Raw genomic sequence first — 20527 nt, 5'->3', positions numbered from 1 at the left:
TCGCTCTGAGGAAGTCCGAACCACATATGGAGACCTCGTTCACGTGCGCTTCGGCCCGTGACTTCGTGAAAGCGCTTTACTTGTCGAAAAGATTTTCAAATGGAGGCTGGCTTGCTGAAGCAAACATTCCACCTCAACCGTTTCGTGAGCCAGTAACCGCTTCAGATTTAGTTCGGCTCAGTTCCGATTCGGTTCGGTGGATAGAAAAAAATAATTTTGGTTCGGCGTTCATTAAAAATAACGGTTATTAGCGGCTTTCGGTTCGGGTTCAGCTCTTATTCCGATCCCTGACGAGCATATGCAACGTGAAATCACGCAAGAAAAAAACCTAAAATGAAGAGCCGTCATATTTTGCAGTCATCGGAAAAGCCAGACAGCGGGCCTGTAGCGTGTTCTATTGGATGAACGTACAACAACAACAATTATAATTTTAACGATGACGTGTGTGTGTGTGGGGGGGGGGGGGGGGGGGGTTCACTCTAGGAGTGGAACGTTACCCTAACCGTGTATTCACACGAGCGACATACTCACGGAAGATTCTAGGGGAAGAAAAAGCAAAAACACAGCTTACAGAGACGAAGTTCCGTCCCGTGTTATGCCAGCATTCACACGGAGCGGAATATCGGGTGTGGCGTACTGCGCATTTAGCAGACGACACTTCGCAGACAACACCGTCAGCGTCTTTCTTGTCGTCTGCTACGGAATACCTTGTGACTGCGTCGCAGGATATTCCCCACGGTTAGCAGTGTACGTGAACACTGGACGTTGGGCGCTCGCGCTCAGAAAGCTATGACGTTCTTCGCCTCTTCCGCTTCTGCGGGAAATATATCGCTCGTGTGAATACACGGTATAGCTACCCAGACAGAACACTTTCTTCTGTGGATGTTACACGGATCATTTACTGCGGGAAAGAGAGAAACGCGTGGCAATGTAGCACCTGGAAGTTTGACTTTCGATGTACCAGCTGAATGTCTCTAACCAAAACCAGTAGGAACACAGACGTTGTCTAGATAGCGAGTTAATACACCGAGCAATTTCTCACTTCGTTGTTGTATGCCTGCGTAATCGAATTAAGCTTAAACAACCTCACCCATCATTTTGATTCACAGGCGAGAAGGTATCTGGAATATGGGGATGCTCGCGAGACAAGCAGTATATTGTATCTGTTCTCTCTTTGGAAGGAAATGGCACTGCCTTTCGAAGTGAGCTTCTGGGACTGGGTGGTCCTGTCGGAGCTTTTGTATATACATATAGAAGTCCAAAAAAAGACGCGGAAACAGATTTTAGGGAAGTTACAAACACTAGTTTATTACATAGGGAGGGAGAAGTTAAAAAGTAAAATGGGCAAGGGGTCGACGTTTCGACAGTGGCACTGTCTTTGTCAGGACAAATATATATATATATATATATATATAGAATATAAATAAAATATATATAAAGAAAAAATTAAAAAAATAATATATATATATATATATATATTTTTTTTTTTTTTTTTCTGATTAAAACGCTGCGTTCGTTCTCCATCATGGCATGTACGAGAAACAAAGAGGAGCAACCGAAATTAAAAAGTGCGGAGGCTGGGATAAAAAAAAAAAATGGCAGGCAGAAAAATGCTAATTTCTACGAAAACTGAGGATAAATGTCTATCTCCTCTACGGATGTTTGTATATCCACACAACGTGTGCATGTACATAAGTAGGTCCGCGCAATGTCCAGACATCTCTATGCAACATCCTGTGAGGACAGACGACGGATATATGTGGGAAGTCCGAACCGTGGCCCGTGGCCACTCGGAGATGTGGGAAACGTCCGTCGGAAAAATGTCCGTCTCCCAGGGAGATCCGAATTTCCGTGAAGGGATATCCACAGGAACACCCCGGGAGGTTTTGTTCCGTTTGGGTAGGGGATCTAATGACGATGAATAGCGACGAAGATGGACGAAGACGATAATCGGAGTGGCGATGGCGATCCTGATCGTGACGGCGGAACGTACAGGTTTCACGACAACGTTTCCGAAGACATGGTATACCAATCGCTCGATTCCTTCAGAGTGGCTGACGTCACATCGCTGATATCTGATTGACTGACAGCGCACGTACGCCATACAGGAATCTCCCAACGTGGAATGTAGATCTTCAGAAAAACACCCGAGGATGGTTCCCCAGACGTTTCTTTGTGTGTTGATGGACTTTGTCTGCATGAGGGGTTTGTTGTAAACTTATGCGGTGTGGAGTCTTCGTTCATGTCAACATCGACTGTCATTGGAGCTAGAGCCCTGCACGGGCCGACTTTTCCAGGCCCGACCCGGCCTGGGCGCATCGAAAAATGGCCCGGCCCGACCCGGGCCCGTACCTTCATATTTTTATGCGGCCCGACCCGGCCCGGCCGGGTGACCCAGTGACTAGAGCCCGGCCCGGCCCGGTGACCCGGCGAGTAGATCCCGGCATAGCACCTCCAGCCGCGACGTACGCGTTTCTGGCGATTATCAAACAAATTTATCAGTAAATTTATAAGGAGAGAAGACAAACATACAAGTGATGGCGGTTTAACACCATAACCGCAACAGAACGTACGCGGGTATGGGCGTTATCGTTACACTGTCAAGATTTTGCGGAGGTAGAGGATGCTGTCACAAACTCCTTCTCCCAGTCTATACCCCTCTCACCAAGCTTTGCAAAGTGATTGTGAAATACGTGAGGAGTGACGAGCAATGTAAAGTGGCTTTCAGAATGTTCTAGAGGGTCGAATCATATGCCTAATGCAGTATCCCTTGCTTGTCTTTGCAAAATATGCACAGGAATGACGCAAGCGCATGATGATATGAACTAATGCATCTCCATTGTGTGGAATTAGCTGCGTGGCCCGGCCGGGCCTGACTCCCGGAAACATATTTGTCGGCCCGGGCCCGGCCCGGCCCGCGGTGGTGACGTATTTTAACGGCCCGGGCCCGGCCCGGCCCGCGGTGCTAGCGTATTTTGTCGGCCCGGGCTTGGCCCGGCCCGGAGCACACAGCCAATAACAAGCCCGGCTCGGCCCGCGGGCCGGGTCGGACCCGGGCCGGGTCGGGGGCCCGGGCCCGTGCAGGGCTCTGGAGCATCCAACTTCCGCATCTGGTTACTTTGAAAGAGGAACGCGGAACTATCTGCGCTATCTGTCGGACCGACAAGGGCACGATGCCAGCGACGCAAAAGCTGCCGTTTGAAAGTAGACGCCGCTGCGTATCCCGCTAGGCGTGCGAGTTCAGTCAGCCGGGAAACACCGTTGCCAATCGCTTCGTGGCGAACGGGCATCTGATACGATGAGGTGAGGTTTTCTTGAATGCAACTCGAAGTGATTGCAAGATGATCTCCGTGTACAAAGCGGGCTCGTGGGTAAGCGAGTTTGGGGCAGTGGTAGATGAGGCAGTGCTGGGATGGATGCCAATGTTCGCTGTATAGAGCCACTAAATAAGCTTGCTCGCTGATTGTCGAGACCACTTGACGCGTGGAGAAAAATAACAAGAAAGCGCGTATTGGATAGTCGGCCGCACAGTGTTTATCACAAGTACAGTGAGCGTACACTTCCTGATGTCTTTTTTTTTTTTTTTTTTAACTGCCATTGTTCAATCCTGAAAAGTGCATATACACAGCGCTCCCTTTCAACAAACAAACTGCTTTTTTTAATTGCAAACAAAATTCTTTTTACTTACAAACTTTGATTGACGGTGAATACTAGACACAGAACTTCGAGCTTGAGGGACACGAAATGTGCGATACGGCACGAAGGCTGAGAACCAACAAAAATGAAAGGTTATCTTTTATTTTATTGTCTCCGTAAATGATAAGCGATAAGCAGTAAATGATAAGCAATGATCCCAAGCAGCGCAATGTACTGAAAGTCGAGTGCAATAGGGGCGGACGGGCGGGTGGAAGGCCTTGAACAGACTCCTGAAGCTAAAGAACATTGATAAGACACTCGACTTTGGATAAGACGCCTGCCATCCATGCACCCCGCGATGCACGTTAGCATTTATTTATTTATTTATTTATTTGAGTACCCTCAGGGCTATTTGAGTACCCTCATTTGGTACGTTGTATGATATAGGCTTCCGGGATATCAAAGTTTAGGATGTTTTTCGGAGTTTTCGGATGGTTGTATTCTGGGAAATTGGAGTTTTTCTAATTTTAATTTCTAGGGCTCCGTTAATATCCGAAATGCGGAGAAAAAATAGCGACTTATGCGAGCGAGTGGAACACTAAAGAGTGCTGCAGAACTTTTGTGCGATGCCATCAACGCCTTCTTTAGGTTTCCATTTCACGAGTGATGCACACTACACCACAGTGGCCTGCTGATGGGAATGACCTGCAACGCGCCCTTTGCTGTCAGTATTGCGTGCGACGACTGACGAACGACGCCTTCTCTCGAGTTGGCGGGGAGGGGGGGGGAGGTTGGTATATGCGTCCTGGGCCGTCTTCAGGGGGACTGTATGTGCCAACATTCGTCTGGAAAGCCTTGGGAAAACCTCTGACAGTACAGCCGGTGGTATGGGATTCAAACCCCCCACCTTCCAGTCTTCACTCTTCAGCACGGCCTTGGCAACCACCAGGGAGCGGGCGGCCATGCCGGTGGCTCTGCGGTTGAATGTGGCGTTGAGAGTTGAGCAGTTCGGTAATACCGTGGTATACTTAGTAGAGCCCTGCACGGGCCGACTTTCCAGGGCAGGGCAGACCCGGCCCGGGCGCATCGAAAAATGGCCCGACCGCACCATCATGTTTTATGCGGCCCGACCCGGCCCGGCCCGGTGACTTAGCGAATAGAGCCCGGCCCCTTGACTCAGCGTGGTACAGCGTGGCCTAGTATTTCCAGCCGTGACGTCCGCGTTTCTAGCGCTTATCAAACAAATCTATACGTAAATTTATATGAACAGAAGACAAGGCCCCAAACATAAAAGTGCTGGCTGTTTAGCACCGCAACAGCACGAGGCCAAATTAAATCGAGAACGCACGCGGGCAAGCGCGTTATCGTTACACTCTCAAGATTTTGCCCAGATAGAGGTGTTGTCGAAAAACTCCTTCTCCCAATCCCTACCCCTCTCACCAAGCTTTCCGAACGTGACTGTGAAATACGTGAGGAGTCATGAGCAACGTAAAGTGGCCTTGAGAATGTTCTGGAGTGTTGGATCATACGCATAATGCAGTGTCCTTTGCTTGTTTTTGCAAATATATGTGCAGGAATGATGCAAGCACGTGATGATATGAACGAACAGTCCTCCCATTGTGCTGAATTAGCTGCGTGACCCGGCCGAGCCTGACTCTTGAAAACGTGTTTGTCGGCCCGGCCCGCGGTGCCGGCGTCTTTTGTCGGCCCGGTCTCGGCAAGGCCCGAAGCACACAACCAATAACAAGCGCAGCCCGGACCGCGGGCCGGGTTGGGGGCCCGTGCAGGGCTCTAATACTTAACGCTCCCGTTCCATTTACGGTGCTTACTGTTCTGCGATAGTACTTGCAGACAAAGACATCTCTATCGCGATCACCCGATTATGTGAACGTCTCGGAGTCAGGGCATTCCTTGCCATAGTCGCAGGGCAGCTTCCGCTTTCGTTCCAAACCGCTGTTTGCAACAACTGGCAACCTTGCAGAACGACCACTTTATGCCACATGCACGTGCTCCAAGCACCACTGTAGTGTTTCGTTCACGTGGAGGACGAGGAAAATGGGATCCTGCTATGTTCTAGGAACGTGGGCAGCTCTAAACACCGAAGCTTTTCAAATAAATCCGAATTGCCGAAAAAATTTACCGGCGCTTGTTTTCCGGAGTTTTTCGGATTTAATAATAATTGGGTGTTCACGTCGCGAGACAACTGAGATCATGAGCGACGCCACAGCGATCGGTCTGTGGATCGCTTTTGCCCATATCTGAGGGTTCTTTAACGTGCGATGAAAGCTCACCACACGGTACCCCGTATTTAACGTCCCGCGCTGAAGACGGCGTGTCTAAGCAACTTGTACCCTGCCAACAAGTTGCTGGCGTCATCGGCCGGGTTCGAACCCGTGATCTCGGGATCAGAAGGCGAACACGCTACCGACTGAGCCACCGAGGCCGTGTTTTATTTTCTTTTTTTTTGTTTATCCGTGAGCTCGGAATTCCGAATAAATGTACTGAAAACTCGCACCTCGCAGGGAGGACTTATATAGCAATAGTTTATGTGATAACTTCGGTATTCCGTACACTCCCCTGTCTACCGTACTCCTGTTGTGGAACTGTTCCACGAAGTGTTTCCACCCGCGGGTGTTAGTACCCGCGCCCCGAGGACATTTACAGCGGCAAGACTGACACCCTTGTGGGGGACCACGAGGGAGAGAGAGCTCCCTGTCTTTCTGGGAATGAGGACTTTTCCCTCTCTGTGTGACTGTAAATATGTCAGGTGTTTCACTTGTTGTATAGAATAAAGTTAGTGTTTGTCTTAACGCCAGCAAGAACGGACGTCTTTGCTTCTCTTCTAACGTTACAAGGCGATGCAGTTGAGTTTATACTGAGCAGCGTAGGTCAGGTGCGAACAAGTTTAACGAGTGTTTCCTAGATTCACAACACTCCTATTTTGAGCTGCCGACGTGATCACCTTATCTGGGTCCTATCTACAGCTATATACCGATATGGATGCTTCACAGGCGCATGTGCTTCTACACGAAGCGTAGCTTAATCTGCCATGCGTTTGTTTCGTGGGCGTTCTCAGGATTTTTTGTAAGGAGGGGGGGGGGCAGAGTGCTTCCAGGGCGGGGGGCAAGAGTGCCAACCCCTAACCACATGTTTTTCTGGAGGCGGACGTTGCGCATCGTGTGGGTGTTCAGCGGTTCCCACCAGGGTTGTGGAATGGGAGCATCCATTCCATTCCGAGGGATGGAGATTTGTGATACTAATTCCATTCCTTTCGATTCCTCGGAATGAGAAGGTATGGCAAATTCTCACTCCTGGAATGGCTCGGCAACTCCATTACCATTCCTTTAATTCCATCAATAAAAGAAAAGGGACCGGTAACCGTGCTGGGTAGCCCAGCAGTGCTAGAGGAGATTGACATTACCCAGCACGGAAAAAGCACAAAGACAAGGTTATTTCGCCCTTGACCGTGTGGCACCCAGACCAGTCCATTCCAATTCCATTCCGCCTGCGAAAAAAATGCCTAATTCCACTCCAATTCCATTCCATTCCAATTCCATTCCGGGCTCTGATAAATCTGGAATGATTCCGGAATCATTCCAACCCCGGAGTGGCAACTCCGCAACCCTGGTTCCCACCATGACATCTGAGAATAATCAATACGACCTATTACTAGAGAGCGCACTATTTTCACGAGCGACCTTGGAGTTCCAGGGGGGTGAGGGCCCCCCCTCTTGCCCCCCCCCTCCCCCCTCGGTACGCTCATGATTTGTTTTGAAGGCTGGAGTGTGATCCAGGTCGCACACTCAAATGCTCGTTTTATTAGGTACTCTGGCTACTATATTAAATGTACCATATGGTTGGAGGGCCGCGCGGGTACGGTAATATCCGCGGATCCGCTCGAATATCCGCGCGTCATCCTCGTCTGCGGAAGAAATATAACGCTTTGAAACCCGCGCGTATCAAACAGCGTACGTCAACGGTATGCGCTACTTTATCCCGGGTCGCAAATAAGCGTTAGTGTATCTGCTGACGTCCCACAGGGGGAGCCACAACCGCGGGCATGCAGTGTATACCAAATGGTATCGAACTGCGCCGTACCCTGCATTGCTGCGCCTTTGGGGCCATTTGCTACTATATGCTTTTAACTATATTGAACAGATGTGGATAACATAACATTTATGAGACAGTTTGTGCGCTGAAAAGTAAAAACATTTTCGATTGCGAGTTTCTCCGAGCGGTATAGGGACATGCCCGTTTCAACCAGCGCGGTTGCAGATGTGGTCCCGGATCTCACGTGCGCGGTTACCTTGCGGAGGCGGATCCTATTACGGTGTCGTGTCCCTCGCCGTTGTATTTGGACACTAGCGGAAGCACTGCGAGTCAAATCGTGGCGGATAAATGCGAAAGGCTATTATTGACGTCGATGTGAAACTACATTCCATGAAAGAGGAAAGTCACTGAAAACGTTAGCTCGACCCCACTCGCTAGACTCGAACCCACAACTTCTGGATTGCAAATTGAGGCTTTGTATGTATTTGTTCCTTCTATGTTGTTCCAACCTCAGAAGATCAGTTCTTTCATGTACATTCCATGTGTTGCAGCAAACGGGGTAATAGACGCATGTGGGCAACGCGAATACTGAAACTCATCGGACCCTAATAGAGCATGCCGCACGTCCTCGACCAATCAGGAGGCCAACGGAAGGTGCGTGACATTCTTGTTTTCTTCCGGCCTCCGGAGCATTGACGGCGTCGTTGACTGGGTGTCGCAGCGGGGCTCAGATTTCTCACCCGGCGAATTTGTGATGGATGGATGGATAGTAGGGGCACCCCTGGCGGGCCTCTTTGTAACGAGGGTCCAGCAAACAGCGAACTGTGCGGACATGCCAATAAGTTTCCTGCATTTCAATTTCAGTGCCCTTTCAATTTTCAATGTTTCTTTTCATTTGCGTCCCTGTCTTTCTGTGGTTCCTATTTGGCTTCCGGTTCATGTGGTGGCGCTGGCCTCTTCTCCGTTGACTTTGTTTGGTACTTCGCGTATGTGTAGGTTACAACTGCCTTCGTTGCCCGGTACTATTTCGTAGATTGTTGTCGTTGAGCTGGGCCCTGTTTGTACTGGGGTATTCTCCTTGCTGCGATCCTGTTTCTGTCGTTCCTCTCTGTTCAGTGTCATCCACCGTCTCAAACGGCGTTTCGTTGCTGTCACCTCTGCGTCCTCTCCGCTGGTCGCATAGAAGCCGAGTGCTTCTTCTATAGGGCATGTCCGTTTATCTCCCAGGGCAACCAGTACAACATGCCAGTCAGTCCAGTACAACATGCAATATGTTCTCCACAAGTCCTTCCTTGCATAACTGGCAGTGAGCATCGATGGGCTCAAACTTGCTCCTCCACTCCCTTGTGCGCAGCACTCCACACCTTGCCTCAAACAGTCTACCGCTTTCCTGGGAGTTATCGTAGAGCCCAATGACATTTGCTATACGTGTCTTCTCCGTCCTATAGATTTCCAATGCGTTTTTTTTCTCCATGCTTGTTCTCCATGTATCTGTTTCTGTTGCCGCAACTTGTTCTCGAATTTCTTTGTCCGACAGTCCTGGCGATGTCCTTTCTAAGGAAATAAACTGTCATTATTGCCTACATTATAAAACGTCGTATTAAAACGACTCTTTGGTCCGACACTGGAATAAAATTCGGGAGTATAGGTAAGTAAAGTGTAAGATACTGATTGTGTCAGGAAAGTGAAAGCTAAACATTGTTCAAAAGAAGAGAGGGAAGAAGAGGAACAACAACACACGCGCAACTCACAACTCAGTTTCTTTGGTCTTTACATTAAACTGAGTTGTGAGTTGCGCGTGTGTTGTACCTCTTCTTCCATTAGTCCGTGTGTTTTTCTGCGCTATCCATCATGAGCTATCTATACCAATTAGCCCAACGTCGGCAAAGTCGGCCCAGGACGCACATTCCCCCAGGACGTTAGTCGTGACGTTGCCCCAGAGCCGTATATTAAAAGGGAGTCTGGCCATTAATGGGTCATGCCTATACCTGAAACTCCACCCACTTTTTCAGCTTTCCGACCAATGAAGTCTTAAAATATGGGGCGCTATCAATCAGCCTATCCTCACTATTTGCCCCCCTATCCAACATGGGCTGCGCCATTTTGGGTGGCAAGTGGATTGGATGGGATTGAAATGGATACCTCTCGCAATCTGCAAAAGTAGTGGATTGTTGGTGCAAATTTGATAAGCGCCACCTAGGGAGCGTAAGGCACGTCGGGAATTGTCGTCTGCTTCCGTCGTTGTACCGCTGCCGGCAGAACCACCTGCTGGGACACATTCTGTTGTCGGCATGATTTTTAAACAAATCTACATGAATAGTTGGAATATAAGAGGCAAGAATGTTTATATCCAGCACAGCGCCGTTTTTGTTATGATATCGTTGTGATCGCCGTGTTCACTGGGCCTAACACCGGCGACAAAACGTATTATTTTCAGTTAGATATCGATGGATGAGCATAAGTTGAAACTGATTTCCGAGAAATTTATATTAGGATGTACATTTGCAGCGTAAAATCAGGTTAGTCTGTGAAAATTTTTTGTCACGAAATCCCCGCTTCATTGTGTTTGTTTTCGTCGCCATTTTGGGTGGCAGTATAGTGTCATGGCGACCCCCTTGGTAAAAAGCAAACCAATCAGAGGAGCGAAACTGTGATTGACAGGTCGGGCCTCTTGTTGTGACTCCTCTCAATGGCCAGACTCCCTTTTGATATACGGCTCTGCGTTGCCCACCTCTGTGATGCCAACAACGGCGAGCCCTTTCACCATTCACCACCACCATCCACCATCCACCACCACCAACGTCTTTTGTTGTTGTTGTTCAATGCCTGCGTTTCTTGCGTCTATGTGTATATGTGTTGATGACTTGGCAAAAGCTCAGATATGGGAACGAGGACGTTCACTATAGAGTAAATAACTCGACTTTGCTGTCGTTCGCTATCTTGTCAGATGCGGTCTCAGAAGCTCACGCGTTTGACGAGATATCCCTGTGGAGAGTCGCGGGCGGAGGCGGCACAGCTGATGGGGCGGCATGCATGCGCGAGGCAAGTCGCAGGCGGTTCCGCACGCCTCTACTGCATGTGAGCATGTGGGTGATTTTCGGTGATCAATGAGAGCTTAAGGCCCTCCACACGCAGGGCTAATGCTACGCATGACTGCTGACGTTACGCGATCAGGTCATGCCGTGGCGACGACTGCTTTCTCTGGGCGTTCTTGTAAATTTGGTTGCGCAGTGACAATACACCGCACAGCTAAAATATAGTGACTCCTCGTAGACTGTTTGATGGTGAAACAGGGCTACATGCTTTCTCCTTTAATATATATGAATATTGAACCTCACAAATTTGATTCCAACAAATGTCCCACAAATATCTCGCTCGACTTGCAAGCGTTTGGTGCTTTGTTTCAGATCCACGACGCCGATAGCAGTAGCGTTCTTGGCAATCATACTGGCATCGCTTTCACGTGAGCGCTTTCTGAGTCATCTTGTCCTGTTGGTGTACATTTTGTTCTAGAGTAATGTTCAGTATGAGATGCCCAGGAACATTTCCGGGCAGAACGGATGCGATGCGTCGGGGATCAACCCCGGGATCATCCTGCGTAGTAATTTTTCTAAGGACCCCCGCCCCCCACCACACACACACACACACACGCCCTGTACAGGTAAAAAGTCTACTCGTGCTCGCATGCCATGCTCAGCAATTACTTAATGCAGAGGCAACGTTGTGTTGTCGTCACGTTGCGCTCTGCAGTACATTTAATCCTGGAACATTTCAAAACAATCAAAATGGCGGTGTTGCAAAGAGCAGTTGAGACTCTGCACTCCTGACAGCGTCGCGACGTGCAACACTCTAGGGTGCCTGAATACTAGCTCCCTCTGTGTGCTCACAGAGAGAGCTAGTATTCAGGTACCCTACAACACTCCAGAGACTATAGTGCAATGAGAGAGGGGGCAGCAGGAGATGGAGCCCCGGGGCAGGGTCTCTTCAGGGGCCCACCCAATCCAAGGTCCGGCGGTTGCTAGCACCAGGAGACATGAGGAGGGGGGCGGGGGAGACTCATCCGGAGTCATCCCCGGCGCCCATAATTTCTCTCGCAAGCCCTGACCGTTGCAACACTTAAGCGCCTGTAGTCTCAGTGTGTTTTGCCATTGCAGCCGCTCCAGTGCTGTGCGTAGTCGTAGCCGGAGTCGTAGTCGTAGTCGTAGCCGGAGTAGCGTCTCAACTTCTCACAAAACCGCCATTTTGATTCTTCTAAATACGGGATTCGTTGTTTTGCGTGACAATTCCTGAATGTAATCCGCTCATATCACGCGGTAAAAGAAGATGATGCTGAAGATGGCTTCAGAAAATCAATCCTCCCATATCAATACTCCCATATTGCAGCGTGGAAGTTGGAAGTGCTTGTGTGCAGGGTTTTGCGCACACGTTTGTAAGGCGTGCTTTTCTTGGCTACACAACAGGGATCACTGGAGCATACGATGCGCCTCCTGCAACGGATGCAGACATCGAAATCACAAGCATTCACCTTTCCAACATCGCAGCTGCTGTATCTCGAGCGAGGGCTCTGAGGACACGCGCGCGAAGTACTCCAGGAGGCAACGCTCTCAGCTTCCCCGGCGTTGAAGGCGTCTTCGATATATCGGGAAACCTCGGCATTTTTATACCGCAGAGTCCAGAAGTAGTAGGCATAGAGTACATTCTCTATCAGAATGGCTCGGATGATCCCGTTGCGAGGTGGAAATTTGGCGAAACTCCTCGTCCGCTAGAAGGCTATTTGAAGAGGGATCAGAAGCTCTATTTTGTTGTGCACGGATTCGAGAGCAAAGCCCATGCGTCGTGGGTGCTCCATATCAAGAACGAGATACTTGCAGTGGTGAGTAGCGCCCATGACGTCATTATTGATTGTGCTCGTTGATTGGACTCGAGCAACTCGAGATACAAATTCCCTGGTGCGGCTGTCGTGACGTCATCGCCCTGGCACTAACTCCCGTTCGAAAATTGGAGGAATCAACACTAGAGGTGCTCGGGAGTCGACTCTCTTCTCGATGCGAGTCGTTCGAGTCGATGACGTCACGACTCCGACTCGCGGCTCGCGCGAGTTGAATAGACTAACACATCCATTGTTCCATTTTATAGTCTCTGCCATTGCCTGGCTTACTCTACAGAGACCACCTTATAGAACTATACGCGCAAAAGAGAGAGAACGCGTAAATGTTTTTAATGCGAGAAACGGGGTAGAGTATCGCCTCTGGCGCGATGCAACACACTCGTCATCATCAACACAAAGTGATTGTGCGAGAATGCCCGATTTACACGAGCACAGACTGAACCCTCCGAAATTTTATTGGATTTTCTCACATCTGATAAGAGATAAAGAGAAAAAAAAAAACATTGAAGAAGGAAATTGAAGACCTGTCGTCCTTGCCACTTCTTAAGGGCGCGTGAGATGTATGGCCGTTTGCCTGGTGGGAGGCACGCAGACAAAGCCAGGATAATGCGTGTATACCCATGCAGGAGAATGCCAGCCTGATTGCAGTGGACTGGAGCCATGGAGCATCAAACAAAGACTACAGTGCCGCAGCTGGCAATACCCGTATGGTTGCAAGAATAACGGCGATGCTCGTCAGGGACCTGTGGCGCAGAGAGCCCTCATTGGCATTGGACGATGTGCACTACATTGGCCACAGTCTAGGAGCACAGGCTGGAGGTTTCTTCGGGGGCGACATCAAACACTTTACAGGAGGTCAACAAGTAGGCAGGATTACTGGTATGCAAGACTCTCTTATTATTATTGTTGCCTTCCCAAACAGCACAATGTACTGAAAGTCGAGTGCAATAGGGGTGGCCGGTATGTGTCTTATCAATGTTCTTTAGTTTCCCAACTCTGTTAAAGGCCTTCCACCTACCCGTCCACCCCTATTGCACTCGACCTTCAGTGCATTGTGCTGCTTGGGTTGTCTCTACCTTTGGATATTCACATTTTTGGACTGTGTGCCAGAGCCAACAAGGACAAAATAGTCCTTATCGCGGTATGCCAGTAGCGGAGGACGAACAATCGAAAGGTGCAAACCCTCTCCTACGCGTGCGGTCCCATAACTGATAGATGGCCACCAAGGAGACTGGATTGGTTGATTGATTGGATTATGAAGGAAAAAAGGGGATTAGGGTTTGGAGTCTGTTAAAAAAGCACCATAACATTTAGTGCACATACAACATACAGCACGTACATACAGACATAGCACATACAGCACATAGCAAATTAGTGCTTAGAGACTGTTAAAAAAAGCACGAAAAAAAAAAACTCGTAAGATATGAGCTATGGAGCACGCAGTATTTTCTGCAAACGGATCCGTGTGTTATGGCTGCTGCGTAAACTCCGACTGTGTCAATAAACCACACGAGGTCGCGCAGTGCTTGAATCTTGTGAAAGACTTCGTCAACCGTGAAATGTTGATCGTCCAGTCATATCGGACTTTTGTCTGCGGCGGCTACTGTCCTGATTGTGTGAACAATGTGATAGGACAGACTACATAACTTGTGCAGCAGCACACAGGGTATACCTCAAGATTGGGTTGTCTAGAATTTATACAAGTAATATCCCATCTGTGTTGTCCGCACCGTTTAGTCAACTGGCCTGTAGGTAGCTGCCGGTAGTCGGAGGTGCACATTGAGGCTTCTTGAGCGACTCCAAAGGACTCGTCATCAGATCGAGCCGTCTGTTAACTTACAGTTGGAGAGGTTGCTTCAAGGGCCTCGTGTGGTTATCTGGAACCCTGCGCGTTGTGAGACATTTTTTTCCCCCTTCTGTTTTTGGAGGATTGGATCCAGCCGGCCCACTGTTCGAGAGCTATGGAGTGTACCTGAACAAGGAACATGCCAAGTTTGTGGACATAATCCACACGAGCGCTGGAAAAGACGTCATGAAGGGCAACCTTGGCATCACTATTCCGAGCGGACACGTGGACTTCTTTCCTAGCGGCGGAAAGATTCAGCCTGGCTGCAAGGGTAAGGTGGCGCTCATCACAAGGCTGTTGTTGGAATTTTATATGAGCTGTGGCGATGTTCTCCGCCGAAACAGATAGTGCTGTAAAGCAGGGAAGGATAACGGACGTATTTTGGTGACCGTTTCTATTTTCGTTACTGCTATATTTTCGTTTTCGTTATCTGTTTCTGATACTGGCCCTTCAATTTCGTTTTCGTTACGTTCCCGTTACTGTTTCCGGTTATGGAATGGTTGTTACAGAGCTGCGAGAGGACAGCCCTTCCGGCTCTGTCAGCACCCTGTTTTGCCCAAGTGCCTTCGGTGTCACGCGTACACACTACACAAGTAATTTTACGTCGATTGGATGCCCACATTTTGCAAAATTAAAAAAAAAATTGTAGGAACATGTCTTCAGTCTTCAGTCACTCGGAGTCCAGCAACTCAAGATGGGCGTAACCTTCAGTCAATGTCGCATTCAAAAGCAGACGCTCTCAGTAGTAAATAATACTGCCATGGCCACGGTGAAAAAAAAAAAAAAAAATAAGAACAAAGTACAAAATAAGTAACTAAATAGTAGGCTGTCATCCTCGTGCTATGGTGAAGTATAATCATCTGTTGATGTCATGGAATTACGTGGACTGGGATGATGTAAGCGACGGATGCACCCTCGATATCCAATATTGCGCCTTCCTTTCATGCTTTCGTGTAGTATTTAGAGCATTACAGGGAATGGAGTCATAAAAACAAAACAAAAAAAATGAAAAGTCACTCAAATGTCATCGCGCAACAGGAATAGTCATTACCCGAATTCAATACCGGACGAGAAATTAGTTTCCGTTTCCGTTATCGTTACCACCTCCGATATCGGTAATGTACCATTTCTGTTTCCATTACCATTACCCCTTCCCTGCTGTAAAGTACGCTTCTTTAACACTGTTCTCACGGTCACGCGGTGGCGCAGTTACTGTCTTCTTAGGAGAACTGTCTTTATGCCGAGTAACAAACTGTTTGGACGCAAGGGTGTGCACATCTACCTAAACCGGAAGCAGGCCGAATTACTAGGACGATGCTGTCCTCAACATTCCACGCCTGTTCGAAATCCAGAAGTAATTTAAGTAATTTACTTGCTTAAATTCGACAACAGTTCTGGGAGAACAGGACGAAAGGAGAACGGAGACACACGCTTGCTGAAATTCCGCCATGACTTGGAAGGTCGCAAATTGTGTCCAAGTTCCAGCTGGCCATTCGGTGCAGTACAGCGCAACTGAAACCAGCTATTTTTCACTGCGCAACAGCGAGCGATAGTGGCTCTGGTTGTTGTCCAATGGTTGAGTCGAGAACTCCAGGACGGAAACTGTAAGGCATATAGGGCCTAGGATTCCGCGTTTTTTTGTTTTTATTGTTGGGCGGATTCGGCGTTTGTTTTTCGATGGTTATTTGTTTTCACGAGATCGGTGTTTTTCGATGTTTTTCCTGGCCTGTACATGGTTTACGCGACAGTTATCGGCGAATAGAAATCACAATGTAATTTCCGCACGACGATCATTCAGGATGGCGTTGTTCGCTGCGGTGGCGTTTTACGGCCAAGGAAAAAGTAAACGGACATTTTTCACAACCATTCGTATTTCTGTACGGTTTTTCGCTCTGCGTCAACAACTTGCCGGGCATGTGCAGCAATATATCTCTGTCATGTCCTGGAATGTCCCTTTGTATTCGGTGTTTATCGATTAAAACCGAATCAGGGAAAATTTACCCGGCGTATGTTTTTCGGTGTTTTTCGATTAAAACCGAAAATGCGGAACCCTAGGCATAGCGTAGCGGCACCGCTGCCTTCGGTGATACAACATGCGATGTGTCAACGAAGTTTTCGAACGGTCATTATTCGAACGTTCATTATTGAAATTGCATTGAAATTGTTTGACATGAGGCCATGAAATGTGAACAGAACGAGGCACCGTTCTTCGACACTGACCCTTTCTTGTTGTTTCTCCGCAACTTTAGGTGTAAACGCCTGTTCGCACTCAAGAGCCTGTTTGTACTACGCCAATTCTGTACGGACGTGCCGCTACGAGGCGGATAAGTGCTATAACTGGGCTGCTTTTAAGAAAAACTTGTGCCAGCCGGGTAAGGACAAGCGTCACGGAACAATGGGTCACTGGGCCTCACCGCTGTTCACTGGAAATCGGTACCTGCACATATCGTCAAAAGAACCTCACTGTGCTGGAGCGGGGAATAACCCTGTTACATCTCCCATAGTGCTCCTGGTTGTGCTGCTTTATTCTGCTTCTTTGGTGCACTGAGAGACAAGGAAACCGAATGACGGAACAGGCATATAATACTCGTGATGTGATTGAGAACAGTGAGTGCCATAGTGGGGCGTTTATTTCCCCGCGATCCCGGTCCTGCACGTTTGAATGTTTACGGTGAAATAGCAGTTCATAAATTTTCCGTTTTTGATTGCCGTGAGTTCCACGACAAATACCGTGAGTTCTCGCGCATGATTAGTGATCCTGCTCGAAATTACTTAATGAATTAGTAAATATCCAACTGTTCTGTAGCGTAGAAGAGTGCCGTCTATAGAATTCCGCGCCTTTCTTCCTGAATCACGCGAGAGAATAAATGCAGTTAGCACCACTCTGCGACGCAGCAGGACCCACAATGAGAGCGTCTATCAAGAGGTTCGCACACGGCAGCTCGCTACTGCTTCTACGTCACGGCAGGAGATCGAGTCGCGCACCCAAGGTATCGCCGGTCGGCAGACTTTTCAGGGCGTTTTTGTAAATTGAATTACGGAGCTATTCTGGTTGGTGGCGCATCGTAAGTGTCACTTCCTTATTCCTTAAAGGGGATGACATTTACTGTGTATTCACACGAACGACATCCTCACAGTAGATGCCAGTGAAAAAAAAAGAAGCAAAAACACTGCTCACAGAGACGAAGTTTCGTCCCTTGTTATGTGAGCATTCACACGGTGCGGATAAAGGGGGTGGCGTACTGCGCCCTTAGCAGACGGCACTTAGCAGACGACATTTCGCAGACGACATCGTCTGCGTCTTTGCTGTCGTCTGCTACAGAATATCTTGTGACTGTGCTGCAGGATATTCCCCACGGTTAGCAGTCTACGTGACCGCTGGACGTTGAGCGCTCGCGCTCAGAGGGCCATGACGTTTTTCACGTCTTCCGCTTCTGCGGGGAATGTCGCTCGTGTGAATACACGGTTAACACCCTGTTTCATTCCTTAAGCTGTCCTGCAGAAGCTACCATGCAAAATAATCTCACTCTGCACGTCACGTACTGCCACGGCGCGACCAAATTTACGAAAAACTTGGGAGAAAGCAGCCTCGGACAGCCGGCACGATCGTCCCGCGTGACGTCGGCAAGTCCTTCCTTCCTCCCTTTCTTCTCAGCTCATGCGCTGTAGAGTCACTAAATAGGGGTCCCTATTTAGTGACTATAATGCGCTGTTTATAACGGCTTCGGCTGCGTCGGTCAGCGTCACCTGTGTTACGGCTAACATGATCGGCCCTGCCTGGGGGTAGGTTACGTCACGACTTCTCTTTCCCTTGTTCTCTTACACGCTTTTTCCAAGAGTGGAGGATTTCTTAGAGGTGTGCGCAACAGGCGACGCGCGCTCGCTCGCTGCGGGTAATCTGCAGTTGTCGTTCTTACGCAGGAGCTCATTGTATTTGTTGGGGAACGCACCGATTTCACCTTCACCACTGTGATTTTCTCACAGCTCTCCCCAAATCAGGGATTCTTTTTACGAACCCCAAATAGCATCTACTTCTGATACGAACTCAAAGTTTCGTGTCATTCTTTTGTCACGCCGCAATTGAACAAGCACACCCTACAATTGGGCTTCAGACACTGCCCTCGTGTGTTTATTTCATGACATACAACAATTCACTGCCACTAAGTGTCTTGCATGTGCCTTCTGCCTGTTAGAGACGCAATGTTTGTTTTTAGCTTTCATGGCCGAATATGACTTATATGTGACCAACTATGACTGCTGAACAGCCAGCAACCCGGAAGCTCGAGGTTCGGTTTCAGAGATCATATACTCTCAAACGCAGCTATGATGCTCCTAGCGCCGAAACCATCGTGAAGAGCAGGACATGCCCACGTACTACGGAAGGGCTCTGGCAGATGTGCCCGAGAGTGTTATCTTTCGGTGGAATGCGGCACCAGCTTTGTTCGCAGAAGACAAGCACAGTTCACAGTGCATTGCATACTGATAGTTCCGCAGGACGTAAGGGGAAAGTGCAGAGACCTTACGTTCGGCAGGGTGTTGGGAGATGACGTCGTGAGCATCGGTTTACACCCTGTGTACTGCAATGTGCTGCATTTCTTACTCTTCTGACGAGTACTGGTCATCGGCAATGAAGACATATCAGTCTTACCACATCTGCTGTTGGCACACAAGCCTCGTAAACTATGCAACATTGACTCTGCCATGCGCGGTTTCAGGTGATGGCCATAGCCACAGAAAGTGCAAAAAAAAACAAAAAAAAAAACTTATGGGTGCAAATGGAAGGCGGAGGAACCGTGGCAGAGCCTCTACTTCTGATGTAACGACAAACTGGGCCCACAGAAAGAAATGTAGCCAGTCAAATAATCTGATAAGACCAGTGGCAGTATGCTTACTTTCCTATGAAAGAGCATGTATTTGCTCGGCCAAATGCAGTGATTATGTTTAGCGTGCTTACCGATACATCTATGCAATTTCAGAGTCTGCTCTGGAAGGTGTGCCAGTATATGGCACACGTCTTTGCTTCCTCCAGCAGCGGAGAGGCTGGATTACGTATAGTCGGCTGCATAGAATGGTGTATACACCACAGCACAGAACAATGATGCGGAATACAGAACAGTCAGCGACAGGACAGCGCGTTTTGCTCTCGGTTACTGTTCTGCGTTCCGTATCCTTGTTTCCTAGTCATGTTGACTAAATGTTCATTACACTGGAAAAGCGATGCAATTTGGGCTTGTTGGTAAGATCATATTGCTACTGAGCGCCAAAAAGACGAAGACGTAAGAGAGGGACACAAGACATGCACTAACTTCCAACACTTTAAACAAACTTGTCGCATCGGCTGCTTATATACTCCTGCCCACCTGCCGGTTGTTCTTTCTACTGTTACACGTCTCGAGGTGTGTCAGTTCCCTATCAGATAATGCAATGGAAGGAACACTGACACAGGCCTGACCCAAATCCTTAATTGTTTTGGGCCTCTATAATCTCCCGAGTGGTTCTGCCTCGATTTCTTCCGATACGCATGTGTTGTGTGCCTCTCTTATAAATGTGTTCGTCTTTTTAGCGCTCAGTAGCAATATGTTCATTAAATGTTCAGAAATATTCGTGTTCATTACGTGTTCATTAAACGTTAATAAATGTTCATAAATGTTCATGTTCATTAAAGGTTCAGTCAATAGCTCTTAGTGTTGAAAGGAATGTAGTCCCAATACTTCGCGGATCCAATGCCTTTGGAGACAGACAGACAGACATAAACATTGAGCAGGCGCGGCAAGCTCCATCTAGGGACGATACGGGACAAGTCACGCGCACTTCTTCCCATCCTCTCTCACTTGTTTTGTCACTCTCCCACACATTCAGAGAGGAGGCCTAAAGTACAGAGAGACATAGGACCGAGACAAGCTTCGTGTATATGGGCGACACAAACACACAGAGCTGCCTCTAAGCAGCTATAACTAAGGATGAAATTCAAGTAGGTAACGAAAAACCACTTGTGTGCTAGAGCCTAGACACCCCTGTTTCGTGAATACGTTACAACAGTCTGGCGTAGGGGGGGAGGGTAAAGCTTGGAGAAGTCACGCGAGGAAGCGGCTGTCCAAACACAAGGC

At 48.5% G+C, this 20527-nt stretch overlaps 1 protein-coding gene across 1 annotated transcript; it reads left to right on the top strand.

Moving 5' to 3' along the window:
• Positions 1-3215: 3215 nt before the first annotated feature.
• On the top strand, positions 3216-20071 carry LOC135393969 (pancreatic lipase-related protein 2-like). Its single transcript, XM_064624368.1, has 6 exons — positions 3216-3303; positions 11094-11149; positions 12147-12559; positions 13201-13453; positions 14503-14691; positions 16670-20071. The coding sequence occupies exons 1-6, from the start codon at positions 3299-3301 to the stop codon at positions 16966-16968; spliced, it is 1215 nt and encodes a 404-aa protein (XP_064480438.1). The 5' UTR covers positions 3216-3298; the 3' UTR covers positions 16969-20071.
• Positions 20072-20527: the final 456 nt, after the last annotated feature.

This window comes from Ornithodoros turicata, chromosome 5, assembly GCF_037126465.1.
Source record: "Ornithodoros turicata isolate Travis chromosome 5, ASM3712646v1, whole genome shotgun sequence".
Lineage (NCBI taxonomy): Eukaryota > Metazoa > Arthropoda > Arachnida > Ixodida > Argasidae > Ornithodoros > Ornithodoros turicata.
This window is presented reverse-complemented; position numbering and strand designations above follow the sequence as displayed.